The sequence below is a fragment of the Lepidochelys kempii genome, chromosome 1, assembly GCF_965140285.1.
Source record: "Lepidochelys kempii isolate rLepKem1 chromosome 1, rLepKem1.hap1, whole genome shotgun sequence".
Lineage (NCBI taxonomy): Eukaryota > Metazoa > Chordata > Testudines > Cheloniidae > Lepidochelys > Lepidochelys kempii.
Genome location: NC_136380.1, coordinates 339,660,090 through 339,682,182, shown reverse-complemented (window position 1 = coordinate 339,682,182; position 22,093 = coordinate 339,660,090). Strand labels below are relative to the sequence as shown.

At 42.6% G+C, this 22,093-nt stretch overlaps 1 protein-coding gene across 9 annotated transcripts in view; it reads right to left on the bottom strand.

Moving 5' to 3' along the window:
• USP6NL (USP6 N-terminal like) overlaps positions 1-22,093 on the bottom strand; it is a 215,753-nt gene that overhangs the window by 55,510 nt on the left and 138,150 nt on the right. For all 9 annotated transcript variants that reach the window (XM_073328781.2, XM_073328776.2, XM_073328783.2 and 6 more), the window contains 2 exons: positions 19,943-20,023; positions 2,046-2,153 (listed from right to left, as the gene is read on the bottom strand). In XM_073328781.2, coding sequence (XP_073184882.1) covers positions 2,046-2,153; positions 19,943-20,023 — 189 coding nt within the window. The remainder of the gene's footprint in view (positions 1-2,045; positions 2,154-19,942; positions 20,024-22,093) is intronic.

Below are 22,093 nucleotides of genomic sequence, written 5' to 3'. Positions count from 1 at the left end.
ATGGAAAAGAAGCCCTTGAGGAATTCCACCATGATTTCAACAATTTCCATCCCACCATCAACCTCAGCCTGGACCAATGCACACAAGAGATCCACTTCCTGGACACTACGGTGCTAATAAGCGATGGTCACATAAACACCACCCTATACCGCAACCTACTGACCGCTATTCCTACCTACATGCCTCCAGCTTTCATCCAGACCACACCACATGATCCACTGTCTACAGCCAAGCTCTACGATACAACCACATTTGCTCCAAATCCTCAGACAGAGACAAATACCTACAAGATCTCTATCAAGCATTCTTACAACTACAATACCCACCTGCTGAAGTGAAGAAACCTGCTGAAGTGAAGATTGACAGAGCCAGAAGAATACCCAGAAGTCACCTACCATAGGACAGGCCCAACAAAGAAAATAACAGAACGCCACGAGCGATTACCTTCAGCCCCCAACTAAAACCCCTCCAGAGCATCAAAGGATCTACAACCTATCCTGAAGGACGCCCCATCACTCTCATGGATCTTGGGAGACGGGCCAGTCCTTGCTTACAGACAGCTCCCCAACCTGAAGCAAATACTCACCAGCAACCACACACCACACAACAAAACCACTAACCCAGGAACCTATCCTTGTAACAAAACCCGTTGCCAACCGTGTCCACATATCTATTCAGGGGACACCATCACAGGGCCTAATCACATCAGCCACAATATCAGAGGCTCGTTCACCTGCACATCTACCAATGTGATATATGCCATCATGTGCCAGCAATGCCCCTCTGCCATGTACGTTGGTCAAACTGGACAGTCTCTACGTAAAAGAATAAATGGACACAAATCAGATGTCAAGAATTAGAAGATTCAAAAACCAGTTGGAGAACACTTCAATCTCTCTGGTCACTTGATTACAGACCTAAAAGTGGAAATACTTCAACAAAATACTTCAAAACCAGACTCCAACGAGAGACTGCTGAATTGGAATTAATTTGCAAACTGGATACAATTAACTTAGGCTTGAATAAAGACTGGGAGTGGATGTGTCATTACACAAAGTAAAACTATTTCCCCATGTTTACCCCCCCTCCCCCCCTCCGTTCCTCAGACGTTCTTGTTAACTGCTGGAAATGGCCCACCTTGATAATCACTACAAAAGGTCTCCCCCCGCCCCCTCTCCTGCTGGTAATAGCTCACCTTACCTGATCGCTCTGGTTACAGTGTGTATGGTAACACCCATTGTTTCATGTTCTCTATGTATATAAATCTCCCCACTGTATTTTCCACTGAATGCATCTGATGAAGTGAGCTGTAGCTCACGAAAGCTTATGCTCAAATAAATTTGTTAGTCTCTAAGGTGCCACAAGTACTCCTTTCCTTCTGCAAAGCAGAAATCAAACTTACAGGTCTTCAGAGTTTTTTTTAGGGCTTGTCCGCACATGAAAATTAATCCAGAATAAAGCAGGGGGTGAATTTCAAGTGGATGAACTGTATTCCTTATTGTTTGTATGTTCTTATTTCAAATTAACTTAATAAATTTCCAAAGTGGATTAAGCTAATTCAGAATAAGGACTCATTCTGGAGTTAGTGTGCACACGTGGGTAAAAGTTCACTCCCACAAAGTTGTGTTGGTTCTGCAGGGCTAATAAGAGTAAAAAACAAAAATAATACAAGGAGAAAAAACTCACACACAACCCCCCCCCCATTACTTTTTTCACTAAATTAAACAGATAGGGCTTTGGGGGCAGGGGGAGATTCTGCTGAGTAAAATGATGCTACTTTTATAGTTATTTTTCTGAGTAGAACTGCACTTTATTTATTTGATTGATGGGGGAGGGAATTGGAAGAATTACATAAATTACAAAACCAAAAAGTAAGTGGATCAAATGCTGAGCCCCCATGGGTTTCTATTTGGCGACAGAGTTGAAAATACAGTTAAATACAATTTCTACTCCTTTTGCTACATTGCATAAAATAAAAGCTCAATATTTCCCAGCATCTAAGAGTTTGTGATTGGTAATTCTAAGGGGAAATTTTGCAAACTCACATTATAAAAGTCTTTCATTTCTTCTTTCATTTTAGGGACATCAAGTAGTAAACACCAGACTTCGCCTCTCAGCTGCAGTGGGATTCCTTTATAAATTCTCCTATGGAACTGTAAAAAGAAAAAAATAAACTGAATGCAGAACAAGCCAGAAAACCTTGAGCTGAGTGAGGGCCTTCCCTGCATCAAGCATTATTATCAAAAGAAGAAGGTCATAATATTATCAATCAGCCCTGAAGTAGTACTGGAAGTAGTTTGGCAGGTTCAGCGTGTCTAATAAATACTGGTAACTGGGATCCCTTTTGGCAGCCTTAGCAGGGAGGCCAAGGACGAGACATGGACACTGAACTATCCTCTTATTCCTGGAAGAGGCTCTTCCAGGTCAGGATGTGCACAATGGCACGACTAGTTGGAGAAACTTGCATTGCTGCTGCCTGTGCTATACTTATTCCATGAGTAGAGACCTGAAGCGTTGTCAGTCTGGCCCTGTGCATAAGCACTAAGCTCATAAACAAAATCAGTTCCAAAGTAGTCCACACATAACTCGCTATTATTATGCAGGGTGAATTAAGAAGTTAAAGTTTCTGAGAGGGGGAAAAAAGATAATCCAGTAGTATACTACAACTCTGAAAAATCAGTAACACTCAAAACATGTGGCACTATCCTTTTTGAAAATGTCTTGTGGGACTGTAACACTGAGGATATGTCTACACAACAATCAGGAGGTGTGAGCGCAGCTCATGTGTCATACCCAAAACAACTTTGATTTAGCTCAAAACATAGCCAGAGCAACATGGGTGGCAGCATGGCTACCCACTTGAGTATGTACCCAGCGTCGTGGGCGGGGCTGTACATACGAGCCTAGCCATCCCGCTGCCCCTGCTGCCATGGCTACATTGCTATTGATACTTGAGCCAGCTTTGATCTCTAGCTAGCTCGGGTATACCTACAGAAACGGCACTCAAACCTCTTGATTGCAGTGTAGACTTACCCTGATTTAAAGTGCATACAAGTATAAGACCATCACAAGTACAGGAAATATTACATATCAAACTAACAGATTTCAGGTCAGATATTCTGGTAACTGTCACATTTGGAGAGATCTGATCAGAGTCAACTAATAAGTAACTAGACATTTTTTCCGCTTAGCTGTGCATTATGAGTTACAAATTATACAAAAATGTATTCTTAAAGGATTTAATGCTTTTGGCTGCAGTGACAAATACTGTATGGTAGATAGTCATGATGTAACAGTATTGCCCGATTCAATGCCAATACATGTTGTGAAAGCTAGTTTTAATTATGCAATACAAATTAATTTCCCCATAGATATGTTGTTGCACTAAGACACATACAGAAAGGATGAGAAATGGGGGAGAAAGGCACCACTCAGTCCTTGTATATCTCCTTCCAATTACACAGCCCATCTACCAGCACGTAAAAGCAATGACCATGTTTTTCCATTCTTTTTGGAAGTCCTGCCTCTAAAACATTCTACTGTACTTGGGCTACAGGAAACAAAACCAAAATTGTCAAACACTGGGAAAGTCCTGCATGAACCAGAAGCAAAGGTTAGATCAGTGAGGACTCATCCAACCCTCCACTGGCCACAGGATTTGTGGCCCAGTATGGAACCCTTTGAGGGAAGGAAATGAGATAAAGAACAGAAATGGATGATACTCTGGAGCATTCTTCCCACTTACAAAACAAGTTGAATATCTGCATCAATCATTCCTGGAAACAATGCTTTTAAATGATGGTATTTCTTTGAATGCCACCTACAAAATAGTATCCTTTTGGAGATATGGTTAAGCAAGCACATGCACCTCACCCACAGCAGGTCTCAATAGCTGTGAGGTAAGCAGAAATCCCTCTGACCTTAACATAGCTAGTTTGGTTAGCAGTAGAAATATCACTAAAAGAGCAAACAATAGGCCAGTATTAAATCAAATAGTTCTGATGCTCCTATATCCAGGGCAATACATTTCTCATTCCCCTATGGAGCAAGCAGCATGTTACAGTGTTAATATACTTCAAGATATAAACCTGACCAATATGTGACTAACATAAAAATATCTTTGAATTTATATATTTTGAGGTTTTTTTTAATAAATACACACACCCCATATACCCAAAGAGGAATATGTAGGCTATTGCAAATTTTAAAAAGTATATTTGGACAAATGGACTGGAGATTAAGAATGAATTGTTTCTATTTACTTTTCCATTTGCAGCATCTTATGTTGTACCCACCATTGGAGTACTTGTATACTAAAGATTTTGCTGTTATTATATCACAGAAAATCGAGACTGACTCTTACTGTGTACTGCATTTCTTCTCACCCATTATCCTAGTATATCATAACTGAAAGCATGAGACAGTACACAATATCAGCATAATTAAAAAACATAGATCTTTCTTCTGAAATTTCGTAACTGGTTTTGTAGTCATTTCATGCGGATAAAACATTGACTATAAACGAAACGAGAGGTAATTCAATAATAGATCTATTGGATTGTTTTTTAATTTAACATGCTTTGAAAGTCACAGTAGATCAAGTGACAAATTACTGCATACATAAAACATCTGTATGAATTATGATTGTAATCTAGGCAGCAATTTAAAAACAACTCTCCCACCACAAAGAGAGAGAATCTTAGTCTTATTTTCATTTCTGATTTTAACTCAAGTTTCCAGAGGTGAAAGGCTAGTAAACAAGCCACTGGCTAAACTTTAGGCTATTTGGGCAACAGAAATCCCCATTTTAAAGATACATTTTCAAGTAGTTCAGATCAAAGCTTTAGGTTTAGGAATGTACTAGTGACACTAGGGGATTATTTAAATTTTTAAAATGCTTTCATTTTTAATAATCCAAGGACCAGAGGCCCATTCAAAAGTACAATGTGGAAAGCTAAAAAGCATGAAGAGTAGTGGCCAACTTAGAGCTTCTCAGAGATAGGGAAATTTATCACTCAATTGTCATCTCTACTATACAAGGCAGATGTACACAATCCTTCATCATTGCAAAAAGTATATGCACATCAAGCAGAAAGATTGCGATCCTCAAAAAGCTTGCTGTCTAAAGGCACAATCAGACACACTGGGGTTGTGTATAGATTTTAGCATATACATTTTGCTGCTATTATTCCATAACCTAAATTTCTACATTATTTTGTCAGTTTCATGCACGTTAAAAAAGGCCAGCAAATGCTTGGGTGAGAATTTTCATTTAAAAATTTTGGGTGAAATGTATTGCCCATCTTGGAGGCTGCAATCCTCTGTTTATCCACAGAAAAGACATGGTGACAGCTGTATTGTAAGGCCTTGTCCACATTAGAAAGTTTTGCTGCTTTAACTATACTGGTATAAAGCACCTTTATATCAGCTGACTTAACTGCATCCACACTAGGGCTTTTACCAGTTTAACTATTTCAGTAAACAATTAGACCCCTAGCTTGTAAAACTTAAGTGTAGACCAGGCTTTACTCAACAAAGTCCCACCAGACGGGTTGCCACCCATCCAGTTTTCAGCTGGACAGTCCAGGTTTCAGCTTGTGTGTCCGGGTGCCATTTGACAAACCCTGATGCCCCCCCCCCCTTGTTTTTAAATCTGTGGAAACTGCTTGCTGCCAATTTGAATTTAACCCGCTGAGAGAAAGTTCACCACCCTCATAAGGAGGGGGACAGAGCCTAGCCAATCATAGCCCGGTGCCCTGCCCATCCAGCCAATCACAGCACCCAGCTCTCCCTGCCCTGCCTACTCCCAACTGGGGAAAGTTCAGAAAGTTTCTCAGCCTGGAATTTGGCAGGGTGTGGGAACTGGCAGGTGTGCAACAAATGGGGTGGGGAGACGTGCTCCCCCCCCTCCTCTCTCGGGTCGGCATGCTGCAAATGGGAAGCACCTTTTTCCTCTTCCTTCCACACACTCACTCTGTGTGCAAGTGGGTGGGACCTTCTTCTCTCTTAGGTACTGGTGGAAATAAGGGTAGTCTCTCTGCCAATCTGGCATCTGTATAAATGTAGGGGGGAGTCCTCCCTTTCACCCCAGCTGTACATGCAAAAGGGGGAGTTCCCTTCCTCTGCTCTCCAGAATGGGTGTGCTAATGAAGCAAATCTCCCACTGTGTGTGTATGAAAATGGAGAAGTTCAAACAAGTGTCTGTAAAGGACGTGTGGGCAGATGTACCTCAGAGGTAGCAAACCTACCGGGGGAGAGGAGCAAGTGATGGGGGCGGGGCTTCAGGGGAAACTCGTGAAGAAGGGGTGGGGCCTTGGGGAAGAGGCTGGTCAGGTTACCAGCCATTAGAAAGGTGGCAACCTCCCCTGCCCAGTCTGTCTCAGCCTTCATCTGCAGGGATAACTACCCATAAGTGAGAAAGTGATTAATTCTTCAGGGCCCATTTTCGGACACCAATTGTGGTACTTTTTGTTTGGAACTTTGGAATGATGCAGCTCTTTTCCAAATATCCATCCAACAGCCATCAGATAGTAATGACTTTCAGTAGCTATCAAACTAGGCTGGAATTGACCTAGTAATCAGTAAGTTAAAGGTCCTATCCTATTACCAGTCCCCTATATCATGCCATTCTCCTAATCAGGTGATAATTATTGCAATACAGGTGTACTTTAATAACTAGCATTTTTGACATTTCGTAACAATGTTGTTGCTTGTTTCTTCATCCATTTCCATCAATTAGTCTCTTAATCAACAACCTATACACTGGAGAAAAATTTACTAACAGATCTATATTCTAAATAAACACATAGGGTTGGGAAAAGGAGGAGTGGGGAAAGGTCAGCAGGATACTGAGCATCTGCACTTAATGGACGCTCCATAATCTATACTTTGTGATACAAACTTCTTGCTGAAATAAAAACAAAACTGAATCATGGTATGGAATAACAGCCAAAGGCCTGAGCACTGCATTATTAAACAAAATACCCTTTGAAAATGAGTGACACTAAGGAAGGAGAGAGATATGTTTTCAGGGTCTCAACAGAGTGGGCAACTCTACCACGCTATGTGCCCACTCAGGCTGAAACAACCAGCAACTAGGACAGCTCTCTGAAATCCTGACTTGAAGGTTGATGATAAAAGGGCTGACAGAACTTCTGTGAAAGCTAAGTTGGAAGAACAGTCAGCACAAATAACTTGAACAAACAAGTGAAAGGTTCACAAAGCAGAACATCGTCCATTGAAAAAATATTAGGACCCAACAGGACTATTCAAAGCTACAGGAAAATATTGATGTGAGCAAACATTTGTAATTGATTTGATCAGAAGTTTTGCAGTACTGGAGAGGCATGTAGACAACTTGCAGAATAATACCACACCTCATTTTGGTCTTCCCTGCAGGCCCTACAGACTCAGATCCAGTGACTTCACTCTCAGAACTATTGCTGAATTTAAACAGAGGCAGATCCTGTCATTATTGAGAGATGTTGCAAGATTCTGACTAGAAACAACAGAACGCTAGATTAAGGACTCCCATTGTCTGACAGGTTTCAGAGACAGAAAGAAGCTCAAAAGCTGCCAGAAACAAGATTGATATCTCCTTTGAAGGAAGAAAATCTTTCATGACATAGGCTCAATTACACAGGCAATAAGAAGGGAAAGGAATGTGAAAGATTTTTTTTTTTTAATAGGAGGGAAGAGACAGAGCCGAACCATATTCAGCAAAACCAGGAGCTATACACAACAGAAAACCTCTCCTTTATGATAAGTCTTCAGCTACCACACTGTTAAAGAAAAGTCAAATGAAAAAGCAAATGGAATATTAGCATATTTAGTCTATCACCATTAAACTGTACATTGCTATTACCCTATATAGCAAATATACAGTTATATACCTGTGTTGGAAATAGCTGTTTTTGTATATTATCATATGACTTGCATGATCATAAACAGATTTTGTATTCTCTCTAGATTCAAAAACAAAACAAAATACACACACTAGAACTATTACAGTCCTCCAGAAATGGAGGAATTTTCACGAACCAAACTATAACAATATCTGATTTAAAAGAAATTATAGTGCTACGTTTACATATTTGTTTTTCTTGTAAGAGATATTATATATTTCAGTTAACTGTTACTGTCTGAAAATATTTCTCCATAACAGCATAGCATTATGAAATTGGAACAGTGCCCTTAGCATTAAACATGATGAAAAAATTATCCAAGTATTACATATAAAAATGTAATCATTTTTTTTTTTTAAATGCAAGCTTCTACATCTGGCACACTCTGGGGCTGAACCTCAGCTCGGGTAAATTGTCATAGCACTATTGATATAACTGAACTCAGATTTCAATGGAGCTATGACAATTTACACTAGCTGAGAATATGTCCCCCTCACTTTAAGAGAGAGAGAGAAAGTGGCTGTAGAATTGAATCCTTAAGTAGCTCTTTCCAACTCTGAAGTGAAAACACATGGCATGAATTAAAACGGAAAAGAAAAGTTTAAAAACGAACTCATTTTGATTTTGCAAGATGAGTATCTGTGATGATTTGGGGGATCTGTTTGTACAACTTAGGAATTCTGGTTGACATTATGAAGTTGTTCTGAAACTGCTGTATCATGGAAAGCCCCTATGTATGTGTCTCCACCACTGCAGACAGGACCTGCAGCAGGTACACAAGACTGAGTACAACGGGGAGGACTTAACTTTAATAACTGTGTTTTGACTACACAATAGTTATGCTAAGGAGACTGCTGGAGTGGGAAACCAGCTCAGCCAAATTGATCTGCAGGGGGGCTGGGAGTTTGGAGAGTGGAAATTTCCCAAGTAGCACAAAGCTACAGACTAAAAGAAGGAGAATATAAAAGGATTCACAAGGGGAAGACTCAAAGGAGAGACATAGGACGTTTGAGCAGGAGAGGGGAAGGGGACTGACAGGCCATAGTCAGAGAGGAAGAGCTGTGGGGGAGAAGGCTCCATACTTCTGCACACAAACGATGCATTGCAACAGAAAAACACTGGATGACCTCAAAGGACTCTGACCCCAGCCCAAAGAATGGTCTGTATTAGTGAGGAAACTGAGGCAAGGAAATGCATGTAGGGCTCATTATATCTTTATAGGTCTGTATTTCTTGTGTGATAAGTAAAGAGCAATACTGTATTTGAAAGGTTTCAGAGTAACAGCCGTGTTAGTCTATATTCGCAAAAAGAAAAGGAGTACTCGTGGCACCTTAAAGACTAACCAATTTATTTGAGCATAAGCTTTCGTGAGGTACAGCTCACTTCATCAGATGCATCCGATGAAGTGAGCTGTAGCTCACGAAAGCTTATGCTCAAATAAATTGGTTAGTCTCTAAGGTGCCACGAGTACTCCTTTTCTTTTTACTGTATTTGAATTCTGTGCAAAGTTCTATGGGTTATGTGCTATACCTTACCACATGCCCCATGAGAAAGTTAACAGTAACCTAGAAGACTCATACTCTCTCCCAGAACTCCATCAAAGGTATGTTTGATCTACAGGGGAATTCTGAGAGCTCTGCACTGCTTTCAGGGACTATGCAGTGAGCCACAAGGTCTAAATTCTCAGGACAGGGTGCTCAATTGGGGACCTATGCACCCTGAGCTGGTGCCAAGACTGGGCTCTATTCAGACTCCAGAGGCTTAAAACATGAGCATCTGGATCTCCTCACAGCAATCTTGTAAGTGGCCACAAGGTGGGTGCTCAACAAGATCTGTTACAACAGCCAATTAGTCAATCTACCTGACTGTAAAATGCATACTACCTAATGAGACTTGCACACACACCCCAAAAATGTTCCCACATACTCTGTGGGCTCCTGTGAAAATATCTGTGAAAAATAAAAAAACAAGACACTTCTCAAGCCATGTTGCAAGAGCAAGCTCACAAATCTAATTGGCTCAGGAAGGGAAATGAGGCAGCTATCAGAAAATCTAGCTGTTAAGAGTGAGAATCGTCATTTGGGCACCCAGAAGGCTGAGGGAGGCCACCAGCTGAAAAAGAATCAATCATGGCAAGGATAAGAATCAAATCCTGAGGTCCTAAAGGAATGTATTGCTATAATGGAGCTTTCACTAGTTATTTCATCTTTCATAGGTTTTGTAACAATAACAGGAGAGTGCAAGCATAAGAGCTCTGCACTATCTTATTCTGAAATCTCGGAGAGGGGAAAGTGATACTTTATTCAGGCTTTGAAGACTGAACATAAAGCAAGTGGAGATTTGACTATCACATCCTCTATGAATTCTAAAATAAACTTAGCTACCTTTTCTTGGCAGATTCTCCTTCCCTTCCCAACCTCCTCTCTCTGTGGATAGCTTCTCAACTAAAGCTAAAGGCAGACTGTGAAAGGCAGACATATAGCGTTGTCAATATTCGAATGGGAAGATAGTAAGTGGAATTTTATTTAATCTTTCCTGAAAATTGTGATCACATTAAGTTGGGAAAGCTTTAATATGAGTAGTGACTGATGGCTTGATGTACCTTGGCTTGTTACTGTAGAATACAATTAGGAAGTAAAAGCATAAACTAGAAGAACTGGTGTCAAGAACGATAGAAATTGAGGAACTTTGCCATTCAATAGACATCTTCTACATAAGAAGCTGCTCCTGGAAGAGAGTAGTATTTTATTTGGACAAGCAACAGACATGCAAAAGGGTAGTTTATGCAGCTTCAGGAGACCATTACAGTGTCTGAAAGTGCAACCTGTACTTGAAGAGGTTTCTGAATAATTATTATTTTGGAACCAATGGGCTTCATTTTAAGATGCGGCTATTGAGTTACCTTTAAGATGGTTTCTATTAAGGCACTTTTGATTACCTTTAGGTCACCAGTTCAAATCTGACCAAGACTTGACATCTTAACCTTCAGATGGCTGTTTGGTCTCAGTCCAGTTACTAGTGGTCAGATGTTCATAATCCATTCAAACTAGCACCTTTGTAAGCTGCATCAGCAGAGAAGTTAAGGACTGAATGAACTCCCTTCCTCACTCCTACCTCTGCAACACAGGTTAGGAATATGGGCAACATAGTGAGATAAAACATGACTAAAGAAGAAATTCAGTGTCCAGGACTTTGTCTTACATCTTTCATAACCTCTAAAATATTTCCTAAATCTGAAGTGGCAGATCTAGTTTCACCTAAAATTATTTCTCTCTTTTTCTCTGTCTCACACACGAATGCTTTCCCATTAATGCCAACTGAAAAATTAAGAAGGAAAGAATTAAGGAAGCAATAGATAAGCAGCTTTTCAAAAGAGAGGATTAAAGAAAACTGTACTTTGCAATTATGAATAAAAAAGTTTTCGAGGAATATAATCAAATAAATACACTCTCATACACAGATACGACGTTTCTTGAAGGCAAAACCGTCTCAGTAATATATTATGAAAGGTCATTACAGAAGTCCTGCCCAACTACTTACACTAGTTGTTCTTGTGGTTGTTCTATCCTTAGGGCCTGCTCCTCCTCTCTTTTTTCTGCATTCCTGGAATATCTCATTACTGCATTTTCCAAAATGGATTCACAACTACAATTACAGTCCACAACTCTGCAATAATATGGTGCTATTCTCTTTACGGTGCTTTATTAATATACTGATTTCAGGAGCAGTCCTCTCCCAAACTGCAGGGACGTGAGGTGGAATGGGACGCTCTAAGATAATGCCTGTAAGTTTTCTTTAGGTACAAGCTGCTTCTCTGGCTTTTGGACACCCAAAGAGAAGACAGAAAGAGAAAGACAGGAGTTACTCCAGCAACTGTAGCACTGTTCCTTGCTGCCTTAAGAATGGCAGGGTTGAGGAGCTACCACATTCAGTGCCTGTCCCCCACTCACAATAACTGAAGCACTAGCCACACACCCCTCCTCTTTATTAGAGCTTTTACCGAGAAGCAGCAACAGCTCTCTAATAAATAGTAAATAATAAACAATACTTTAATCTTACCATCTATGGCATATTTTGGGAAGCTGGAACTCTACTCAGTTTGTGCTCTGGATCATCCATGTTGTGTGTATGGGGAGAGGGTGGGAGAAGTACTCAATTCTTGTTTTAAGAGTCTCTGTGTGCTCAGTAGTGTTCAGATGATCAGGGTGGACGATGAGTTCCTAGCCTTTGGCAAATAAAGCCCCTTGCTGAATAAAGCTCTATTATCCCTGCCATTATTTATAGTGCTTTGTTCAATTAGTTGCCTTTAACGAGGTACTCCCCATTCTATTGGGAACAGTAAATGTCCATCTTAATGGCATGCACAAGTGGCCATTGTTTCAATCATACCCACTTTATAATTGCAATATGACACTTCAATAGCATCACCCATCACACCTGAGGTACAAATTTACTCAGTACAAGTACCTTCTCTATTGTCTTATTGGGAATTAGGAAGTGAGTGTTATTTAAAAAGCAAATTTCTGCCCACAAAATGCTGCTCAAGATGTATTATCCACAATCAGTACTACTCCTGATCCAGCTACATTTACACTGACAATAAAAAAAGAAGATGGGGACACAGACAAAAACATAATCATCAGCCAATCTCTTGCACTTAGTCTGCAAAGTAACAATTAACTTTATTCAAAACTCAAAAATTGAGTTTCATACTTGAAAAAATACCTCACTTATTTTTGTTACGAGTAACACTTTAGGTTAACTTTTTTCTTTCAATGTAATTTATTAATGTGCTCTGTATTATTTTAGATACATATAAAATTAATACGTTACTAATAATTCACATAAAACCAAACACACCACACACACACACCCCACTCATCTGAGCAGGAGTGCTACTTGTGTGCCCCAGGCACCAGAATCGCACACACATACATCTCTCTCAAATGAAACTCAGGAAATAAAATGGCCCTGTGGATTTTTAAAGGGACACTATCAACCTGAAACATTATCAGTTTTAAAACAAACATGCACATGAGTTAAAAATGGTTTCAGCTGCAACAGAGTCCAATTGTGGTTTTACAATCACATTTTCCTATTTTTAAAACTGTTGTATGCAAGACCCACAAATGACAGAAGAACGTCTATAGCAGAACAAAAAGAAAAGGAGGACTTGTGGCACCTTAGAGACTAACAAATTTATTTGAGCATAAGCTTTTGTGAGCTACACTGAGCTGTAGCTCACAAAAGCTTATGCTCAAATAAACTTGTTAGTCTCTAAGGTGCCACAAGTCCTCCTTTTCTTTTTGCGGATACAGACTAAGACGGCTGCTACTCTGAAACCTGTCATATGGCAGAACAGTGAAGCTAACTGTGCATGAAGGTCTGTCAAACGTCCAAAGGGTGCGTCTTCACAATCCAGTAAACTCGAGTTTTATAACTCAAGTGTTACCTCTAACGCCACTTCAGTCCACACACAAAAATCTCTAGCTCAAGTTAAGTGGTGCTTAAAGCTGGAGCTAGCTGACCCATGAGGCGGGGCAGTTTGCAAAGACGACAAGCCCAAAGTAGAACTGGAATATAGTGAGAAATACTCTTATCTAATCTTAGGTAACAGCAGGTAAAAACTGCAGACTGAAAGGACAGAAAAGGTGTGGCGCATGGACATGAAATTGAGAGCTGCCCTGACGGTGGAGAAGCAGGTGGCTATTGCAATCTGGCAACTTCAGACAGCTACCGATTGGTCGCTAATCAGTTTGGAGTGCGGAAGTCAACCGTTGGAATTGTATTGATGCAAGTTCGTAGGGCCATTAATCGCATCCTGCTCAGAAGAACCGTGACTCTGGGTAACATGCATGACATTGTGGATGGCTTTGCACAGATGGCTTTCCCTAACTGCGGATGGGCAATAGATGGGACACATATTCCAATTCTGGCACCAGCCCACCTTCCCTCCGAGTACGTTAATTGGAAGGGGTATTTCTCTATGCTTCTCCAGGCGCTTGTGGATCACCATAGGCATTTCATTGACATTAACGCAGGCTGCCCTGGAAAGGTACATGACGCATGCATCTTTGGGAACACTGGCCTGTTCAGGAAGCTGCAAGCTGGGACTTTCTTCCCAGACCAGAAGATCACCATAGGGGAAGTCGAAATGCCCATTGTGATCCTTGGGAGACCCCGCTTACCCTTTAATACTGTGGCTCATGAAACCCTACACAGGGAGCCTTGACAGCAGCAAGGAGAAGTTCAATAACAGATTGAGTCGGTGCAGAATGACTGTGGAGTGTGCTTTTGGCTGTTTAAAGGGCCGCTGGCACTGTCTGTATGGGAAGCTGGACCTGGTCGACGACAACATCCCCATGGTTATATCCATGTAGTGTACCCTCCATAACATTTGTGACGGGAAGGATGAAAGATTCACTCAGGCATGGAACTCAGAGGTTCAACACTTGGGGGCTGAATTTGAACAGCCAGAGAGCAGGGCTGCAAGGATTAGGGATGCCTTGAGGGAGCAATTTGAGGCTGAAAGCCACCAGTAATGTTTGGTGCCCTGCACAGGAGTGAAGAGCGGTGGTTCCAATGTAAGTAGGAATCTGTGTTTGCTACATGGACTTGCAGTGCCTGTTGCTTTCCTGTGCTACGGAATCTTTTACTTAATGCAATAATAAAGAATGTTTTCAAAGCCAAAAAAATCCAGATATTGAAAAGAAAATCCATTTATTGAAAAGAAACACAACTGCTTGGGAAACAGAAAGGGCAAGGGGGTGGGGTGGGGTGGGGAACGGTTCAATCACAGATTTGCATATGTCCGGTTATCATACCAGCCTTCCTGTCTAGAGAGCTGTGCAATGAGTGCTGCATTTCAAAGGCTGGCTAAAATGCATGATGATGGGGGTTGAGTGCAGTGGGTAAGGGTCGTAGTTTCCAGGACTGGGTGATGAAGCTACAGGCGTTGGAGGCAGCTGGTGGCGATAAGAACCCAGATATGGGGGAGAGAGGGTTGGAGGTGACATGGGGGCACAGGGGAAGGAGTTCTGGGACAAGGGCTGCAGGCTGGGTGGGCGTGGTAGTGCTCTGCCTGCATTGCTAGGAGCGCCTGTATTGAGTCCGCTTGGTGCTCCACAATGCTTAGCAACCGCTCCGTGCTTTGGTGCCGGCGATCCGCATTCTGCTGGCGGACCCTCCTTCCGCTCTCCCGCCACTCCTGCGCCTTTTGATTTTCATTAAAAAGCTGCATCACTTCATGCAGCAGGTCCTCTTTGCCTCTACGTGGCTGCTTCCGAATTCTTTGCAGTCTTTTGGCCGATGATAACAAGGATGGCTGAGATCTCAAGGTTGAAAAAATCTGTAAAGCCAAAATGCAACACTTAACAAAGGCAGCATTGTTCATACCAGACAGAGCAATGATTCCCCCGTACCTAAAGGCAAGCACAGTCTACACAATAGCAGAATTGCCCATCCCAAAATGAGTGCACATAACCCATAGGACCCCCAAAATGGTAAGCAAGCACAGGGGCAAGGGGGACTGGTTGTTTCACGGACATATGGTCCTCTAGGATTCTGTGCCTTGGGGAGAGCTAACAGCTGTAGGGGGCCCCTGTACTGAACACTGTCCCCACATTTTCCACAAGAGTTCATTCTGGAAGATATCTCGCTGCTGAGGGTGACCTGGGAAGCAAGGGAGGGTCTTCTACTACAATGCAGCTTCTGCCCTGGCCCATATGCAGTTTGCCTGTGTGCAGAAATGGTCCCCTTGTCCCTCACGGAACAGTGGCACGGACATGTTAGCCTGACTGGGACAAGGAGCAGAGTAGTTCTGCCAAGGAACCTGCGTAAGCGCATTGCCCAGCTCCTGCATGAGACCTTTGAAGAGATCACTGAGGCCAATTACCGCAATGTGAGAGCACATCAACGCCCTATTCTGCATCTAGGCATGCATGCAGCCCTAACCCTCCTCGCTCCAAGAGCCTGCAACAAACAACTTCCTTCCCAAAATAAAAGCCGCTTACCGGGCACCTCCCCTGGTGTTTGTCCTTCCCCAAGCACTGTCCGCTGCGACTGGCTACCTTCCTCCTGGCTTGAGAGCAGCTCCTGGCTGCATGCATTTAGGGATGCCGGGCCGTTTCCCTCCTCCTCAGCACCCTCGCTCCCGCCTTCCTCCTCCTCCCTTGTTGAACTGGGCTCTGAAGTGTCCATGGTGGTACTCGGAGTGGAGGTGGGGTTGCCCCCACGTACTGCATCCAGCTCTTTGTAGAAACAGCAGGTCGCAGGAGCGAAGGACTGGAGCGGCACTTTGCCTTGCGGGCTTTGCGGTAGGCATTCCACAGCTCCTTCACTTTAACTCTGCTCTGCAGTGTGTCCCAGTTATGGCCCCTTTCCATCATGTCCCTTGATAGCTGCCCAAAGGTATCGTAATTCCTACGGTTGGAGCGCAGCTGGGACTGGACAGCTTCCTCCCCCGAAACACTGATGAGGTCCAGCACCTCACCACTGCTCCATACTGGGGATCGCCTGGCACATGGAGGCATGGTCACCTGGAAAGATTCGCTGAGAGCACTCCATGCCTTCCTGAGCAAACAGGAAGGGGATGTTCAAAATTCCCAGATAATTTAAAGGGTGGGTCCGACGGTTGGTCACCTGAGGGCAGGACAGTTGAGTTCAAAGTGATGACCAGAGTGGCTACAACAGGCATTGTGGGTCGCTTCTGGAGGCCGATCAGAGCGCATTAATTGACCAGGGTGTCCACACTGACGCCACGGCGCTCCAGTTGGGGCGCATCAAGCATTATGCTTCTTGTAGAGGTGGAGTACCAGAAGCACTCCAGCCGCGGAGTCCGGGCGCTCTATGTGCCTTGTCAGTGTGGACATGTCGTGAGTTAGGGTGCCCGAAGCTGCTTTAATGTGCTCCAACTCGCAAGTGAAGCCATGGCCTAAGATTCCCAGTCTGAACCGGCAAAGGTGTTTCTTACAGAAGATACCATCTCTCTCACACAACTGGCCCCTATATCACTTAAAGCTACTGTTGCTATAGTTACAGTCTAGTACTTTTAAACTATGTATCAAAATAAACAGTTTTGTAAAACCTGCCATAATGGGCAATTTGTGTGTTGCCCTTTACAGAAATATTTATGGGTATTTTTAAAAGACTTTTGCAGGAAGGGAGGGCAGAAGTCTATCGCAGGTAACCAGTACCTCTTCCATCTCCTTCCAAAGAGGGCGATAGGACAGCAAGCACACATTACTTAGCACTTAACTGTGTAAACACCATTATGCCCATCTTACAGATGGGAAGTGGTACTAGGAAAAATGAAGAGCTAGATATGTCTATGCAGCAGCTGGGAGGGTGCTTCTCAGAGCAGGCAGACAGACACTTGCTAGCTCTGCTTGAGTTAGTATTCTAAAAATAGTAGTGTGGCCACACCAGCACAAGCAGCAGCTCAGGCTAGACACCCGAGTACAATCCTGCACCCAAGCCCCTGAGTACACACTCAGGTGGCTAGCCTGACCTGCCATCCTTGCTGCTGTGGCCACACTGCAATGTTTAGCACACTAGCTCAAGCAGAGGTAGCAAGTGTCTGTCCACCCATGCTGTGAAGTGCCCTCCCAACTGCTGTGTAGAGATATATTACGAGAGTTCACTCTCAGCCCACTTTAGGGTTACCATATTTTAGTTTCCCAAGAAGAGGACACAGCCAGAAGGGGGGAGGAGCTGGAGAGGGGTACAGTTGGGGATACCTGCAGCAGGGATACTCACTGGAGGTGGGAACAGTGTTGCTCCATCACAGTGGCAGGGCGACTGCTGTAAGCCCAGGATGCAGCAACAGCCGCCAGTCAGTGCCTCCCTGCGGGACTCCCTCCCCAGAGTTGGGGCCTGGCTGGGTGGGATCCAGCAGTTGTGGCTTGCAGGAGAATGGACCCATCAGGTAGAGATGCAGGGGAGGGACCAATCGGGGCTTTTTCTGAGCTGCAGTTTGTCTGCGCTGCAAAAAGCTGGGACATTGACTGTTATTTGAAAAATCTGCCTGGACAGAGAAAGGAAATTCAAAAAGGAGGCTACGTCCGGGAAACCCTTGAAGTATGTAACCCTAGAAAGGGTAGAGTACGTTCACCGCTCCAGCTTCAGGAAGAAACTCTGATTCAGAGAGTAACAATTCCTTCCTTCCTTCATTCCCCCTTTCTACAGCAGGTTGTAACTTGCTGTAGCAAGGGAAACGTGTAGGTTGCTTCTCCCCAGCAACACCAGCCCTATTCAGCTTGCTATTGCCTGGAGGGACACAGCTGGGCTTCTCACCCACTTCTGGCCTTTTTCTAGCCCCTCCTCACCAATTCACTCACAGTAAAGGAGGATGAGAATGCAAGGGCTGTGCGCTGCAGGAGACAGAGAACAAAGATCCAAGTAGATCTTAAACGGCCTCATGGAGGCTACAGGGCCTAATTCCCCTATTTGGCTGTGCAAGGCATGGACAACACCTAACCCTAAGTGAACTGCCCAAGACAGAGCTAGAAAAAAGTCCAGGTTTCCTGACTCTCAGTCTAGTACCCTAGCATTACACAACTGTCTCTCCACATGAGGAAGCCATTACACACAGAAGTACAGCTATTACACATGTAGATGTAGTCTATTTTCATTTGTTGTCAAAAAACTCTCTTGTGGTCATTAAAAATCCCACAGCCATTTTCAAGACAGTTAGTGATGTTAACCTCTGGCTGAATCCTGAGTTAAATACCAAATGGCTAATTATACCTACTTAAAATTTCCCTGTAATTTCAGTTGAACAAGATTTTTCTTCACCTTTTGTCCTGACCTGTTGTGTGGCATTAATGTGCACTTTTAAATAGCTACTGGCAGTATTTCAGGGATGGCCCCCTGTCAAATTCAGTAAAACCAGTGCACCAACATGTAAGCATCACCCTCCTAAGAGAGAGATCATTTCCACCACAGAGAGGATCCACCTGTATGAAGGGCACTTTGCATTTTTTGCTTAGTCACATGAAATCAACACAAGGAAAATGTAACTAAGTTGTACTTAAGGTTTAGGTTTTAATTATTTGTTCTGTATGTTAAAGCTTACTCTAGGAAACCACTTCCAAGAGAATCTTTAAAGCATCCTTTAAAGCTACTTTAAAGCATCCTCATGGTGTCTGGTTTCTTCAACATGTAGTTAGATATCACAATTTATGACTGGTCAAACTCCCTGGCAGGAACCCAAGACACCTTTCAGTATACAAGTAGCAGAGGCTCTCTTTGCCCATCCACCAAACCTGTGGCTGCAAAAGGAGGCTGTTTCTCTACATAGCTACCTGCTTAATGTCACACAAAGAATTTTAAAAGGATTCAAAATGAAGAGCCAGCAGATTCCCTGATGAGTATACACCACCTGCATATCAGTTTGATTAAAAATTTCAGCATTAAACACTACAATAATGTTCAGCATACAAACGGGCACAAAGCACTACAATAATGTTCAGCATACAAACGGGCACAAAGTCAAATAATAAATTTAAGATTCAGATCCAAATTTTTCCAGAGTTCTCATGTTCTGATCTGGACTTTTGGATTGGGCCTCTCTCAGCTTAACTTTATAAAAGCTTTTGTTTCTGTTTTTAAACTATTTTCAAATATAATTGTGTGCTGACTATTCCTCCTGAAGGCTAGTAGTTGACTCTCTATTTACCTGCTCGGCTTGTGACGGACAGTTCCCCTTCTCCCACAGATATTATGCAGCATGCATGCGAACAGTGTGTACTCCCTGGCCGTGCATGTCCCAATTCCACTCCACAATTATAATGCAATACAAGAATTTACAGGCAATGGTGGTTCTGAATATGCCATGTGGCCCCCCAAAATGCTGTCCTTCAAAACTCCTGTATTTGAACACCAGTTTCTTTGTTAATTTATTACACTGTTGCACCATGCAATCATAAAAACAGCTTTTCATTTTTATTTTTAAATGTATTTTTCTGAAATGAGGTGTGAATTATCACTATACTGCTACATTCAATAGAGGAAACTGACCAAAAACACGAATAACTTACCTTTTCGCTGTTCTTGTATTTTTCCCAGCTTTTCAGCATTTTTAGCCATTTTGTAGTTCTTTCAATTTCAAGGTGCTTTTGCTGAAATAAAATGACAATTAATAATTTCAGACCTAGTTTTTTCCAAAATATCTACTTTAGAGTCTTCTAAGAGTATTAGAAACAAGTTTAACCAAGATATTTTCCTCTGCAGGAGCATTTAACGTCAAGAATTATAGTGGCACCAGTGGCATCACCTTTGCTAAATTAGTCTCCCTTGCAAAAAGCCATTTCTTTGCATACGAGCTGTCAGCCTGGATGTGCTTTTATTTATTTATTTATATAAGGGCTGTCAATTAATCACCGTTAACTCAAGCAATTAACTCAAAATAAATTAACTTGATTAAAAAAATTAAGCACAATTAATTGCTGTTTTAATTGTACTATTACACAATAATAGAATACCAATTGAGATTTTTTATAAATATATTTTGGATATTTTTCTACATTTTCAAATATATTCATTTCAATTACAACACAGAAACCAAAGGTTTCAGAGTAGCAGCCGTGTTAGTCTGTATCCGCAAAAAGAACAGGAGGACTTGTGACACCTTAGAGACTAACAAGTTTATTTGAGCATAAGCTTTCGTGAGCTACAGCTCACTTCATCAGATGCATTCAGTAGAAAATACAGTGGGGAGATTTATATACACAGAGAACATGAAACAATGGGAGTTACCATACACACTGTAACCAGAGTGATCAGGTAAGGTGAGCTATTACCAGCAAGAGAGCGGGGGAGGGGGATGTGTGAACCTTTTGTAGTGATAATTAAGGTGGGCCATTTCCAGCAGTTAGCAAGAACGTCTTGGGGGGGAGGGGGTAAAACATGGGGAAATAGTTTTACTTTGTGTAATGACACATCCACTCCCAGTCTTTATTCAAGCCTAAGTTAATTGTATCCAGTTTGCAAATTAATTCCAATTCAGCAGTCTCTCATTGGAGTCTGGTTTTGAAGTTTTTTTTGTTGAAGAATTGCCACTTTTAGGTCTGTAATCAAGTGACCAAAGAGACTGAAGTGTTCTCCAACTGGTTTTTGAATGTTACAATTCTTGACGTCTCATTTGTGTCCATTTATTCTTTTACGTAGAGACTGTCCAGTTTGACCAACGTACATGGCAGAGGGGCATTGCTGGCACATGATGGCATATATCACATTGGTAGATGTGCAGGTGAACGAGCCTCTGATAGTGTGGCTGATGTGATTAGGCCCTGTGATGGTGTCCCCTGAATAGATATGTGGACACAGTTGGCAACGGGCTTTGTTGCAAGGATAGGTTCCTGGGTTAGTGGTTCTGTTGTGTGGTTGCTGGTGAGTATTTGCTTTAGGTTGGGGAGCTGTCTGTAAGCAAGGACTGGCCTGTCTCCCAAGATCTGTGAGAGTGATGGGGCGTTCTTCAGGATAGGTTGTAGATCCTTGATGCGCTGGAGAGGTTTTAGTTGGGGGCTGAAGGTGATGGCTAGTGGCATTCTGTTATTTTCTTTGTTGGGCCTGTCCTGTAGTAGGTAACTTCTGGTTACTCTTCTGGCTCTGTCAATCTGGTTCTTCACTTCAGCAGGTGGGTATTGTAGTTGTAAGAAGGCTTGATAGAGATCTTGTAGGTGTTTGTCTCTGTCTGAGGGGTTGGAGCAAATGCGGTTGTATTGTAGAGCTTGGCTGTAGACAATGGATCGTATGGTTTGGTCTGGATGAAAGTTGGAGGCATGTAGGTAGGCATAGCGGTCAGCAGGTTTCCAGTATAGGGTGGTGTTTATGTGACCATCGCTTATTAGCACCGTGGTGTCCAAGAAGTGGATCTCCTGTGTGGACTGGTCCAGGCTGAGGTTGATGGTGGGATGGAAATTGTTGAAATCATGGTGGAATTCCTCAAGGGCTTCTTTTCCATGGGTCCAGATGATGAAGATGTCATCAATGTAGCGCGAGTAGGGGCATTAGGGGACGAGAGCTGAGAAAGTGTTGCTCTAAGTCAGCCACAAAAATGTTGGCATACTGTGGGGCCATGCGGGTACCCATAGCCATATATTCTATTTAAATGAGCAGGAGAAGGAATTTTTTTAAAAAAATCTAATTTAACTCCTCTCCCGTATCTACACTACATACCTTGCAGCGGC